This window comes from Macadamia integrifolia, chromosome 4 (assembly GCF_013358625.1).
Source record: "Macadamia integrifolia cultivar HAES 741 chromosome 4, SCU_Mint_v3, whole genome shotgun sequence".
Taxonomy (NCBI): domain Eukaryota; kingdom Viridiplantae; phylum Streptophyta; class Magnoliopsida; order Proteales; family Proteaceae; genus Macadamia; species Macadamia integrifolia.
This window is the reverse complement of record NC_056560.1, coordinates 37,103,091-37,117,322: the sequence shown is the minus strand read 5'-3', so window position 1 is coordinate 37,117,322 and position 14,232 is coordinate 37,103,091. Positions and strand designations below refer to the sequence as shown.

At 39.0% G+C, this 14,232-nt stretch overlaps 1 protein-coding gene and 1 long non-coding RNA gene across 6 annotated transcripts in view; one reads left to right on the top strand and one right to left on the bottom strand.

Moving 5' to 3' along the window:
- LOC122077560 (probable protein phosphatase 2C 44) overlaps nt 1–4,423 on the bottom strand; it is a 59,611-nt gene extending 55,188 nt beyond the window's left edge. For 4 of the 5 annotated variants that reach the window (XM_042643523.1, XM_042643526.1, XM_042643524.1 and 1 more), the window contains exons 1-5: nt 4,258–4,423; nt 3,957–4,158; nt 3,235–3,492; nt 2,291–2,567; nt 2,006–2,160 (exon numbers count right to left, since the gene is read on the bottom strand). In XM_042643523.1, the coding sequence (XP_042499457.1) occupies nt 2,006–2,160; nt 2,291–2,567; nt 3,235–3,492; nt 3,957–4,118 (852 nt within the window). In that variant the 5' untranslated portion in view covers nt 4,119–4,158; nt 4,258–4,423. Of the gene's footprint in view, nt 1–966; nt 1,090–2,005; nt 2,161–2,290; nt 2,568–3,234; nt 3,493–3,956; nt 4,159–4,257 lie in introns of those variants that run through there. The other variant, XM_042643527.1, reaches the window with a different exon arrangement.
- Nucleotides 4,424–4,510: 87 nt separating this feature from the next.
- On the top strand, nt 4,511–5,568 carry LOC122077562. Its single transcript, XR_006139830.1, has 2 exons — nt 4,511–4,930; nt 5,093–5,568. It is a non-coding gene; the product is annotated as an uncharacterized LOC122077562 (long non-coding RNA).
- The last annotated feature ends 8,664 nt before the right edge of the window (nt 5,569–14,232 follow it).

Genomic DNA, 14,232 nt, shown 5'->3' with positions numbered 1-14,232 from the left:
GTTACGCCAACAAATAGACAGTTTCAAATAGGAAACTTCTAATTGGTTGTCTATTACATAAGTTTATAAAAACAGAAAATAGAAACAAACTAAAAGGTAACTAATGACTCATAACTTGTCTCCTAAGAAATAACAAAGACTAACATAACTTAAACTAACCCAAAACAGGTTCACTAATGAACCAAACCAAACCAACAAAAACAAACTATTAATCCTGTATGGCTGTATGCAAGCATAAAATGCCCCTAGTTTAGGCCCATAAAAGTGGCCGATTACACACAAAACCATATGGATTGAAGGCCCAACACATATACAGTCCAACCCTAGACTTTTTCATAATAAAACAAGCCTAGTTTGGTGAAGAATCTGCATCGGCTTGTTTCTTCTAATCCAACCATTGGCTGGCCTTAATAAGCACCTAGCATAACCATTAGTACCTCCAGTCAGTCCAAGTTTCAGCCCCATCGGTTGGAGGAATTGAGAGAGATATTATGTCCAAGTTTCTGCCATATACTATTATTATTGTTTCACTGTGATTCTAGTTTTTCTAGTAGGTTTCCTGGTGTTGTCTTCCCAGCCTAGAAAACCCCACCATTAGGGGTGGGAATTTACTGGGCCGGGTCTCAGGCCTACCCATCTTGGATAAATTTGCCTCAAGATCCACATATGTAAGATGCATTTAGCTTATTTGGTTCTTCATATGCACATTAAGTAGGGGTTTTGTGTTCAAATCTAACCCTGAACATTTATATATATTTTCCCCCTGAAATGTAGTTTATGAATATTAAAATAAATTATAATTGCCAACCCTTTTCATATTCATCTGTTAGAGACATTCTCTAATGCTATCAAATAGACAAACCTTTATTTATTTATGATAGCCTGGTCATGTGTACAGTGGCATGAAAATAATTATTTTAATTTTTAAAAAATATATACAAGTACCATAAAAGAAGGGGCCGTAACTTGGTGCTATAATTTGAAGCTTGGGACATCAACATGAATACTCCATTTCAAGTCTGATGGTGGCTACTTTGAGCAAGAATATGCCAGAGCTTATGACTGACTCTGATCCACCCCTCCCAGGACCTTGTAAAACCAGAGCTGCATCAGGTTATGGCCCTTCTTACATATTATAAGACATAACAGTTAGAATAACTAGATGAGGCTTTGTTTGCTTAAATAGTAGAAGTTAGTGTCACACACTCACATGCATCTGTGTCTATTTACTAAGATAAATGATCCCAATTATAACATTAATTTCTTCCCATTTTACTGTTATTTTTCACTTAAATTTCTTCTACTTTATTTCAATTAGAACAGTTCTCTGAAATTTATCAAATTTATAAAACAGGTTGACTTACTTTATGAAAACCAAATTTGATCATGAAAGTAGACAAAGTTTGGTTAAAAAACAGAGTAGGACGCTCCTTCACAAAATGGATAGCAAAGGACTCTTTCTCTGTCTGATCAATTGATACGGACCTGGACGAACTCAACCCCATAAACCGGCTTACAAGGTGAGGGAACCCAAGACCATATCAACCCACATCAATTCTCTTTTGAAACCGATGTGGGATCAGCGTGCATACGACTGATATGGGATCTTAACACCAATCAGCCTGTCATCAGACCTTTCCTAACACATGACAAGCAAAAAACAACATTTTAATTGGAACATCTAACCAGGTCAGACTGAATCTTGAATAAGTTTTAGACTTGCATTTAAATTTTGATTCATTTTTTTTAATAAATACTTGAGACTACAAAAGGACCAGCATTGAATAGATAGAAAGAGAAAAATAATCCAAACATTTCAAGTTTTCCTAATTGTAAGAAAAATGATAAAGATATATAATCCCAGGAATCAGGAAAGCAGCATAGGAGGAGAAATATAAAAATGGGGAAAATCCAAGATGAGGAAGGAAAGAGAAAGAATGGAAAAGCAATGAGAAACAACCAGAGTTGATGTTGTTACTGTAAATCAGATAAAAAAAGAACTAACCTTCCATAAGCCGTCGCTTGCCAATATAACAAACTGTATAGTTGAATCAATATTCACATGTTTTACATCAGGCTCTGAGCTCAAATGGGCCTTAAGGCTTTGATCCCCAAATGCCCGTGCAACTGCAAGTTGGCCATTAACCCTGGGCACATCTCCTGAAATAAATTATTGGATATATAAAACATAAATGAAGCCAATCTATATCTATAGGAGAAGCTAATACAAACACAATGATATTATCTATAAATGATAAGCTGCCATTTGACAAAAATGAAATAAGGGTACCAGGAAGAGTAGTCACAAAACCACCCTGCTTCTCAATCCTTCTCCGTTCACTGTGTGGTTCATGATCCACAGTGAGCTGATGTGCACAGCCCCTTTCACACAAGACAGCCCTGGAGTCCCCAATGTTTGCCACCCACAAGTCTTTACCATCAATAACAATTGCAGTGACTGCTGTTGAACCACCAGGCCCCAACCGAGTTGAGTGTTCAAGAATGAATTTGTCTGTAGAGCGGTAAGCATTCTTTATTGCTATCTCTGTGTTTTTCCAAAAATTTGGCTGTATTCATAGATGCGGAAGAAGCTGTAAGTAGATGTAATTTTACGTAGTGGTTAAAGGAATAGAAGTTGCTAAACTATGTGTAAGATATCAGTTAAGTAAATGAAGGCATGGCAGCTTGCTTTGTGCTTGTGGCCATCCTAAAGAAGTGAAAAATAAATTTGTGACAAGCAGCTCACAAGGAAGCATACATCAAGTCTTTAGTTTCTAAAACCTTGAAATAAAATGGTAATTTGTCACGAAGAAGAGAGCAGCCAATTCAAATGCAAAAACCCCAATAAGATATTTTGTACACATTTCACTAACAAGTAACAGTTCGCACTTGTTGAACACCACCATCCCAGTCCCCACTCCCCACTCCCCACGCCCCTGAGCAATATCTTCAATTGTGATCATCCACAAGCTAGAAGCAATTGATATAACAGCAGTGGCAAGGAAAAGTCCCATGTTTGTTTCTTTCTGCTCAGATGTAATCATGGAGGATGATGATATTACAAAACTGAAAGTTATACGGAAGGTACAATATCTAGGAATATCCTATCTCCTACCATGCAATGCTATCGTTTCTAGTTATCTATCACAATTTGTCTATGATTAATTAATAACCTGAGAAGTCAAATCAACAAAAGGGGGCAGAAAATTGAAGGATGTGTTATATATACTTTACCTCCTCAATTATGTTGTTAAAAAGGTTATCTTTCACATAACTTGGCACACAATCTCCAAGGTGCCCATCGAAGATGGCGAACAATCCAAGCTCGTGATTCTTTTTGTTCTTGTACTCCGCAACGTGGTAGTCCTCCATGTCATGACCTGATTTCCCTTCCACCAGGTGGAATCCATGTGAGACTCTGTTACTCGATGACTTGCTCCGCCCTTTCCCAGTGTCAGATGATGATGAAGAATTACGAAGACAAGCAGCACTCTTTCGAGGGAATCCCAAAAAGAAGAAATAAAAAAGAAGGAAACATGAAATATCATCATCAGGAACATCCCAATTCATACTATTTCTTATTTCCTATTTCTTTCTATGATTCTATCCACCAAAAACTCACATAGAACAAACCAGAAAAAAAGGAATCTGAAGGCTTTTTTTTTTTCTTTTTTTTGGGAAGTGGGTGTGAATAATTTGAAGTCTATACTATATTCTTATCCTTTCGGGGGGCGGGGGAACATCACTGTTTAGTAACAACAAAGGAAAAGATTCTATAAAACAGGAATATCAGAATATTATCCAGAACAAATTTGTAACATTCAATCGGATACTAGAAGTCATAAGGACTGAAGTAGTTAACGTAAACCAATAATCATTCATTCGCTTCTTCTATTCAATCGGATTCTTCGAAGCATAAAAAAGGATTGATTTAATATCAAGTTTGAATTTCGTACCCTGATCATATCAAGGAATTCGTTTCTCCTTCTCCCGTTAGTGGAAGCGCTAGAAACGGACTGCTTCTCCATATTCCAAACATAAGCCGCCCTGCGTGTCCTTCCCCTCTTTCTTCTTGTTCGTCTTTCTTCTCGACTAATTAATGTATGGACATAGTCCATCAATCAATAAAGAGAAACCGAAGAAGGAGGGCGTGATTATCTATAGAAACGATTGGTATTAATAAGAAGAGAGCAGTAGAGAAAAAAATATAAAAAATGAATCAAAGATAACAGGTAAGAACGATGGAAGGAGGCAAACCCTGGATGCACTGCAAAGTTGCATGTCAAAAGCTTAGACTTCAAACCGGTCATGAACTTTGATTGCTGCAGCCAAAATAATAAAAAAGAAAGACGGGGTGGGTGCGGGAACCACACGGAAATGTATGTGTGGACCACACGGAAAAGTTTTCCATAATGACTCCATTCTCCGTCCAAATGTGTGAAGAGATACCAATGACAATTCCTTAACATCTCTCTCTCTCTCTCTCTCTCTCTCTCTCCTTCCTTTCTTCCTTCCTTCTTGCTTTGAATTTTCCGACGCCTCTGATTTGTTTGTCCGCACTAGTCAATTTCTTAATTAATTTTATGCTTGTCACTAGTCCTTGTCCTTGTCCTTGGTGGATCCTGATCCTCACCAATTTCCTTAAGAAGCAATTAGGTGCAATTTTTCCTTAATCCGACGGCAACAGTTGCTGCTAATATGGATGGTCAAGATCAAGTGAGAGAAAACCAAGGCTCAATGTGGTCTGCAGCTGCAAAGCCCGATCCAGATCGGAAGATCCACCATTCAAAATCCCTTTGATTCAAAAGTGCCCTTTGGCCGATAGCAGATGTGCCGACGCGTTTCATCGGAAGAAGGCTAGAATCGCTATTGTACCGATTGCAAGACTACGAAAACCACCTTGTGGAGAGGCGAACTAGTTGGGCCTAAGGTGATCACGAAACCCCAATATTCTAAACTTCCTTATTTTTTATTCTGCTATTGGGGGCTTATTGGATTATGTTTTTTTCATCTTGATCATTAGGTTTTGTTTTTTGTTTTTTGTTTTTTGTTTTCTGTTTTCGCAATCCCACTGTAATGCTTGCGGAATCAGATAGAGAAAGAACAGAAGGGCTCTGCTAAGCTTTAGCAAAGGAGGACGAGAGAAGAAGAAAGACAGGAGAAGTAACACAAATAACAACAACAAGCTCGGTGTTTCACTAAAGCTTAGAATACTAGAATTAGGGAGGAAGGTATTTCTGGATAGATCAACCATGGAGAAGTAGAGGAAGTTGGGAGAAGAAGAACGAGCGGCCGTGCTACTGATGGCCTTATCCCGTGGCTCTGTCTATGCCTAATCAATCCTTGAGATATTTGGGAAATTTCAGTTTTCTTTTAAGTTTTGATGTTTATCCCTGCAAACCCTTTTGCTTTTCCTTCTTGTTTAATGGGGTTTGGGGGGTTATAGACATAAAAGAAGAAATTGAAGGTAGGTAGGAGGATGAGGATGGTTGCAGATCATGGTTTTGTTAACAAGGACTAAATCCTGTACTCTTTTGTTCCGTAAATGTATCTATAAATCTTTTTATATGCTTGAGGTTGTAGTAAATTGGATTGAAATGGCCTTTCTTCAATGGTCTGTGGACTTTGCCGCCGAAGAAGAAATGGTTTACCAAACAAATCTTCCATCGTGGGAGGAGGGGGGATGGTATGTTCCGAAATTAAGTTCCTTAAATAGGAACTCTGTTTACCCTTTTTCCTGCTGCCCCGAGCTATGGTGTTACGTAACACTACTTAAAGAGGATAACAAGAAGATAACAGCAAAAGATTAACAATGCTAGAAAAACCCTTTATTCACAACAACCAATCTTAAATATAGGTCTGAACTCCAACGTTAAAGAAACTAACCAGCCTCCAACGGAAAGTAACCACCCAATCCCTACAAAATAGCAATTAAAGAAGCCTAACGTCTCCTTATTCAAACTAACCACATGACCAGTATTCAACTACCCACATGACCAGAACTCTTGATGACCACTAACCCCTACAACATAGGATACGGCACAACTCAACACCTACAACAGAAAGAAACACGTATCATTCCCCTCCCCTTAGACAATCCTTATCCACAAGATCGAGCCTAGGGATTTTCTGTTCTATTCATTTTATACATTCCCATGTAGCATCCTCCTCTGAAGCACCCTGCCATTGGACCAATACTTCCACATCTGCGACATTGCCACTTTTAACGAACCTTCTCCCTAAGATAACTTTAGGAAAAGGTTGAATAGTTCCACCTTCAGTTAATGGAGGCAAAGTTGAATCGGTTTCACCAAGTTGCCCAATTTCTTTTCCAACTGAGACACATGGAAAACTGGATGTATTTTACATCCAATAGGTAATTCCAACTTGCAAGCAACTGACCCTATTTTTTGGATTACCTTGTATGGCCCATAGTACCTTGCTGCCAGCTTCATGGATCTCCTTACCACCACCGACATTTGACGGTATGGCTGCAATTTGAGATAAACCAAGTCTCCCACTTCAAAAGACCTTTCTGATCGATGCTTATCCGCAAAATTTTTCATTCTTTCTTGAGCTGTTCGCAAATTCTCCTTAAGGCAGCGGAGAATAGTGTCTCTGTCCCTCAACTCTTCTTCAACAGCTTGGACCTTGGTGGACCCTGGAATGTACGATAACAATGTAGGAGGTGCCACTCCATAGACAAATTCATAAGGAGTCATTTTAATAACATAATGATAACTAGTATTATACCACCATTTAGCTAGTGGAAGCTATTTCACCCAACTTCTTGGTTTTGACCCTGCAAAGCACCTCAAATAATTCTCTAGGCATCGATTCAACACTTCAGTTTGACCGTCTGACTAAGGGTGATAGGCTGAACTCATGTGCAAATGGCTCCCCTACAACTTAAAAAACTCCTTCCAAAAGGCACTTGTGAAGATTGGATCCCTATCAGAAACAATAGAATTTGGCACACCGTGTAGCTTAAAAATGTTTTCAAAGAATACCTTAGCTATTGATCGAGCCGTGTACGGATGGGAAATAGGGATAAAACGCCCATATTTGGAAAGACAATCGACCACAACCATGATTGTCGATTTTGTAGAAGAATTAGGCAACCCTTCAATAAAGTCCAATGAGATATCACGCCATACCTTATCCGGAATAGGAAGAGGTTGCAATAAACCAGGAGTCCATACGGTGTCATTTTTCACTTGTTGACATGTGTCACATTCTTTTTCATAAGTAGGAAGAGAAAGATTGTGCCGGTGTAGTGCTTTGCTAAAATAGGCAATCGAATGACCTTGTTGCATCAAAACTGCTCCAACCCCAGTCCCACATGCATCACACTCAATCATAAATGGGAGAGAAAAATTCGGTAAGGACATCACCGGCGCCTCTGTCATTGCTTCCTTAAGTATATGAAATGCTCAGTCTGCATCCGAATTCCAACCCTAAGAGTTCTTCTTCAAAAGGGCTGTAAGAGGAGCTGCTATTTTCCTATACCCTGCAATAAACTTTCTATAATAACCGGTTAATCCAAGAAAGCCCCTGAGAGATTTCACAAAACTTGGAATAGGCCACTCTATCATGCATCTAACCTTTTGGTGATCCATAGCAACACCAGTTTTTGAGATTATATGCCCCAAATAGTGAACCACTGTAGTACCAAAAATGCATTTAGGCTTTTTTGCATAAAGTTGGTGACACCTCCACAGCTCCATTACTATTCTCAAATGCAATAGATGCTCAGAAATTTTCTTGCTATACACAAGAATATCATCAAAGAAAACCAACACAAATTTACGTAAATAAGGTCTGAATATATCATTCATCAAGCTCTGAAATGTTGACGGTGCATTCGTTAACCCAAAAGGCATCACTAAAAATTCGTAGTGTCCCTCATGGGTTTGAAAAGCCGTTTCAGGAATGTCTCCTTTATGCACCCTGATTTGATGATATCCAGACTTCAAAACCAATTTAGAAAAAAAATTTGCTCCATTTAGTTCATCTAACAATTTGTCTATAATAGGGATAGGAAACTTATCTTTGATCGTTACCTTATTCAATGCCCTGCAATCCACGCACATTCACCATGATCCATCATGCTTCCGAACCAAAATGACCGGGGATGAAAATGGGGACTTACTTGGATGAATAACCTCTGAAGCTGACAATTTGTTCACTATTTTTTTAATTTCAGATTTTTGAAAATAGGGGTACCTGTAAGGTCGAACTGACACTGGTTGTGCTCCTTCAACCAGAGGTATGTGATGATCTTGAGATCTCGGTGGAGGAAGTCCCTTTGGTTCAGAAAAAATATATGAAAAGTCATCCAAAATTTGTTGGACGCATAGATCAAGTTGTGACCTCTTGAGTGGTTCAGATGGAACTTCCAAATTAAACAGGTGCAGTATGTAGGCTTTTCCCCTTCCCATAAGTTGTTTAGACATTTTATCAGGCCTAATTACTTCTGATGGAGAACAGGGAATTCCCTTAAGAGTATGCTCCCTTCCTTGATCTTTGAATTGCATGCACAAGGAAGAGAAATCCCATAAAATTGGTCCAAGCGTGTGCAGCCATGCAGCTCCAAGAACGACATCACATCCTCCAAGACATAGTAAATAGAATCAGCTTTGATTGGGACACTTTGTGCATGGAGTCGAACTTCCCTACATCGACCTCTTCCTTTTAATCTCTCCCCATTAACCACCATTACCTCAAAAACATCATCTGATTGAGTAGGAATTTGAGCTTTCCGTATGATCATTGGGTCTATGAAATTATGGGTTGACCCACTATCTATCAATATAGTAAGTTGGTAATGTCGGATGGACCCAATAATTCTCATAGTTTGTAGGGCTCGCAACCCAGCAATTGCATGCAATGAGCTCTCAGGTGATGCCTCAATATCACCTACATCATTGGCTTCCATAGTAGGCGCAGGATCATCTTCCATGGGTACCTCGCCATCCTCCATCAACCCTTCTACCCAAAAAAGCTTTTGAGTTTTGCTTCGGTGATTTGGAGTATACCTTTCATCACAATGGTAGCACAAGCCTTTCTCCCTTCATTCTCGAGCTTCAGCTAGGGTCAATCACTTGATGGCCGGTGCCAAACTAGAGAATCAATTGGGAATAGTGGCTGATGTTGAGCTTGAGAATCGGTTGGGAATGGTTGATGGTTGAGAGTGAGGCAACACACTTGGTCGCATTACCCCGATGTCGAATCTCCTCTTCTTCCTCTTGGAGTCTAGCTAAATTGAATGCTTCAGGTAATGTCGTTGGCTTCATATTTTGAACACCAACTCGCAACTCCTCCTTGAGTCCACTAACAAAAACATCAACTAGGTAGGATTTAGACAACCCTTTAACCTTGTTGGACAAAACTTGAAATTCTAAGACTGTAGAAACTTGGTGGAGCTTGGATAAACTACCGGCATAATTCTCACTGCGAGTAGGTCCAAAACGAGCATCTAGAGCGTTTACAAATTCATCCCACGTTGCATTTGGTTTGTAGTTCATGTACCATTGGTACCAATCAAGGGCATCTCCTTCCATATTAAGAGCAGCCACTATGAGCCACTGCTCAACTAGTACTTGATGATACATGAAGTAATGCTTGGCCTTAAGGATCCAACCGTTCAGTTGCATTCCATTGAAGCACGAAAAATCAAGTCGTATGGAACGAGTTTAGATGCCACCATTGGTTCCAAAGGATTAAACGTTTCCTCTGTTACTACTGCCATGGGTTTGAGAGTAGCTAGTAGAGCCCTTCGGTTGTAGTGCATTTCGTTTCATTAAAATTTCTTCTAACAACGCACCATGTCGATCCGAAGTTGAGCTCAACTGCTCGTGTGTAGCTTGAAGTGTCCGTACTCGGTCATCCATCTGGGACATTCTCGTTCCCTCTGCCATGGGATCATGAGGGTCTGAGACCAAATTAGTTTGTTCCGAAATTAAGTTCCTCAAATAGAAACTCTGTTTACCCTTTTTCTTGCTGCCCCAAGCTATGGCGTTACGTAACACTGCTCAAAGAGGATAACAACAAAAGATTAACAGTGCTAGAAAATCAGTCGTGCCCTTTATTCACAACAACCAATCTTAAATACAGGTCTGAAATCCAATGTTAAGAAACTAACCAACCTCCAATTGGAAGTAACCACCCAATCCCTACAAAGTAGCAATCCCTACAAAATAGCAATTAAAGAAGCCTAACGTCTCCTTATTCAAACTAACCACATGACCAGTATTCAACTACCCACATGACCAGGACTCTTGATGACCACTAACCCCTACAAAACAGGATACGGCACAACTCAACACCTACAACGAAAAGAAACACATATCAGGGGTAGAGAATTAGAAAGATGAAAGGGGGCTTTCGCCGGCAACGGTCGACAATGTTGGGCCCTTCTTCTCTAACAAAAATAAATGATCAACTCAAAATATTCTCTGTTTAGCAAAAGGGGGCTTTTGAACCAAAGGGATTTTAATGGTGGATCTTCCGATCTAGATTGAGTTTTGCAGTTGCAGACCCACATGGGCCCTTGGTTTTCTCTCACTTGATCTTGGCCATCCATATCAACAGCGACACTTGTCATCAAATTAGAGGGCAATTGCACCTTGAGAGAATTAGAGAGGATCACAATCTGTCCTTGTTCATTCTTTCTTTGCTTCAACGTTTGATTTCTTTATGATGAGCCAAATAATGCACACGGCTTGGGACCACACGCATCACACAGTGACCTGTATCTTTTGAAGATCAAACCACCGGGATGAACTTATAGCTTGGAATCCACCAGGCCAAGCCTGTAGGCTATAGCTTGGACTCCACCAACCCAAGCCTATAGCTCGGACTCCTAAAGGCCGAGCCTCCAGCTCGAGCTCCTAAGAGTCGAACCTCCTGGTCGGATTCTAGAAGGTCGAGCCTCCTACTTAAACTCCTGAAGGTTGAGACCTCAGTTTGGACAATACCCCACTTTGGCTGTCCCAAAAATCAAGGAACAATCCTAAGGATCTCGCGTCGCCAATTCAACAAATCCTGATCCTTGCTTTGTAAGGAAGGAATATCCTAGGAGATTCGCCCAAGCAAGGGCTTTCCAAATAGGGAATCTATATCCCCTTTGGGCGCTCCCAATCAAGAATTAGTTTCTTGATCAAACTCTTCTCTAAGATCTCCTATTGGAACAAGGAACCAGTTTCCTTGTCGAAGATTTAGCAAATGTGGGACTCTCCATAACTGCCTTTAGCCAACCATTATATTTTTATGGACATACCCACACTCCTATAGTTAGTTTTAATGATAACAAACATATGAAGGTATTACATAATTTGTCTTCAAGTGTTGTTTAGAAGTAAAGCTCAAGAGAGAGAGCGGGAGTATGAAGCCTCCAAAGCTTCAAAGTATTAATATCTGACTATCAAGACTTGAAGTTATTCCAAATATCAAGCAATACAAGAAGATTACTAAAGACCATATGCAAGATGTTTGATAGAAGCCTTGAAGATCTTAGCTTAATGTAATACTGCACATACCATACATTACATATTACATCCTTTAGTTCATATTAACTTATAATGACTTTAGAAAGTATCTATAACTAAGGGTCAAGACCTAAAAATGGCTAGGAAGATGTTAGGTATAACATGTTTTACGAATTTTCTGAGAAAATAGTAATGAACCTATTCAAGGGTATTTTGGCCAACCTTAAAATAGGTATCAAAAGATGGTCCCTTCGTCAGAGTTATAGATGTTCGAGTTACAAATCCAGTAAACTTGGAATCAGGCCAATCCAATGTCGGATGAAAATGTTATGGCACAAATACTAATGAAAGGTCAGTTTTCCAGAAGCCTACCAAAAGTTGAGAGTGACTGAGCCTAATGGCGGTCGACCGACTTAAAGCCCCGGTCAACTGGTACAAAAGTGGCCGGTCTCAATGGCTCTCTAATGGCTAGTTTTTTCCAATGACTCTCTAATAGCTAGTTTTTGCCAACGACTCTTTAGGGTGGTCTACCGGCTACGGATGATGGTCGACCGGTAGACCCAAAAAATGATAGTTTGAGTGAGATTTCTTGTATATTATTCATCTAATCTCACCTATATATACCTCTAATGCTACTCATTAATTAAAAATTAATCCTTACTTTGAAGGAGTATTATTTGAGCATTAGAAGTGAGATTACTCTATATCATCTTTTGAGTTCAATTTTTTTTCTCATTCAAGAGGAACTCAAGGTTCTCTACAATTATTCATCTACATCTTGGCATTGCAAGCATTAAAAAGACTTCCAAGGTGCATTCTTTTTAGATTTTTACATATCATTCATGTACCACACAAGATGTAACTTTAGACCTTTATATTCCACTTTGAATTTGTTTTTGTCCAAGAGTTGGGTTAACTCTAGAATTGGACACCTTATTTACATAATGTTCTAGACCATACTTAGATAAGTGTATAGGACATTCTCATCCTTAAAAGATTATAAGCACCCTCTCATTGTTAAGAGATTGTATGGATCATCTTATTCTTAAAAGATTTTGTAAAGGTTTTCCTCCCTACTTATAAGACTATTTTGTCTTAAGTGAATCAAAGATCATTGCCACATTCCATGGACCACCTAAAGGGATGAATGCATCTAGGCCTTCATACTTCAGCAGAACAAAATTCTCCTTCTAGAAATGTAGATTTAAAAATTTTGTTTGTAGACGTAACATTCTTGTTTGAAGAGTCATAGAGAAATGACCATACATCGTCACCAAGGACGTAGATGGAAAGAAGGTATCGAATGACGAATCAGAATAGACTACTGAAGACTTTACTCTTCTTCAATACAAATTCGCCCTCAGCTTCCTTCAATGTGCCTTAAAGGAGGAAGAGTTCAACAAAGTAAGTATGCACAAAACCACCAAAGAAATTTGGGACACACATGAAGGTACTACAGAGGTAAGAGAAACGAAGGTACACAGGTTTGTACAAGAATATGAATTATTTAAAATGCATGAATATGAAAATATTTCTGACATATTTACTAGATTTACTAATATTGTAAATACCTTGCAAGGCTTAGGAAAGACTTACTCAAATTCTGAGATGGTTAGGAAGATTCTCAGGTCACTACCTTCCAAATGGAGATCGAAGATGACTGCTATCAAGGAAGCCCGAGACTTGAACGAGATGAGTCTAGATCAATTAGTGGGTTCACTCCTTTCTAATGATATGGAGCTCTATGAATATTTCAAGAAATCCCATCCCGAAGTCATTGCTTTTAAAACATCCAAAAAATTGGATGAAGAAACAGAAGAAGAAAATGACAAGGAAGTCTCATCGGATGAAGGTGAAAGTGACTCAATGAAGAAGTTACAAACTTAGCCTTGATGGCTCGTAGAGACGAAGAACAAGAGTTAAATCTCAATGTCATTATTTATATACTTCAAATAATGGATCTGATGATGATCTTCAAATAGCTTTTGAAGCTTTATATAAAGAAAGCTTGAAACTTGAGACTAAAAGTCGAAATTAGAAATATAGGTTCTTTCCCTCAACAAGAGGATAGAAGGCTTGACCTCTAAAATGCATGAAATTGAGGTGGATAACTCAAAGTTAATCACCACACTTCATACATTTACTAAAGGTCAAAAGACCTTGGATGCATCATTAGGATCCCAACGTAAGAGTCCTCACGACGAAGAAGGACTTAGCTATGATTGTGGGGCACCACCACATAGTAAAGGAAAAGAAAATGTGACTACTCCAAAAGATAGAGCACCAAATGTGACCCACCATATTAACCATGTCTCCTCTTCATACATTGTTTGTAGATATTGTAAAATGAAAATTCATACCATTGAGTATTGCCATGCTAAGTTGAAGAAATCCCAACAAAACCAAAGGCAAGTTCTAAAAAGGAACAATGACCATTATACTAATTATTACAGTCCCTTCAAGAGGCATGATAGACCTCAAAGGAATTTCAAATCTCAAAAGGAACATAATCCACAACTATATGCACCATAAAGGCCTCATCCATTTCATAGACCATATAACACTAAAAGAGATGTCAAATCTTATAAGCCACCTGCACATTATGAAATATGTGGTTCACATAGGCCATACACATCATTTAGACCTCACGCACCTAGAGTAGTTTGGAAACCCAAGGGATATTTTGATTGTAACATGGATTGACCGATGAGATTATGGGGATCAATATATGCTTGATTCTATT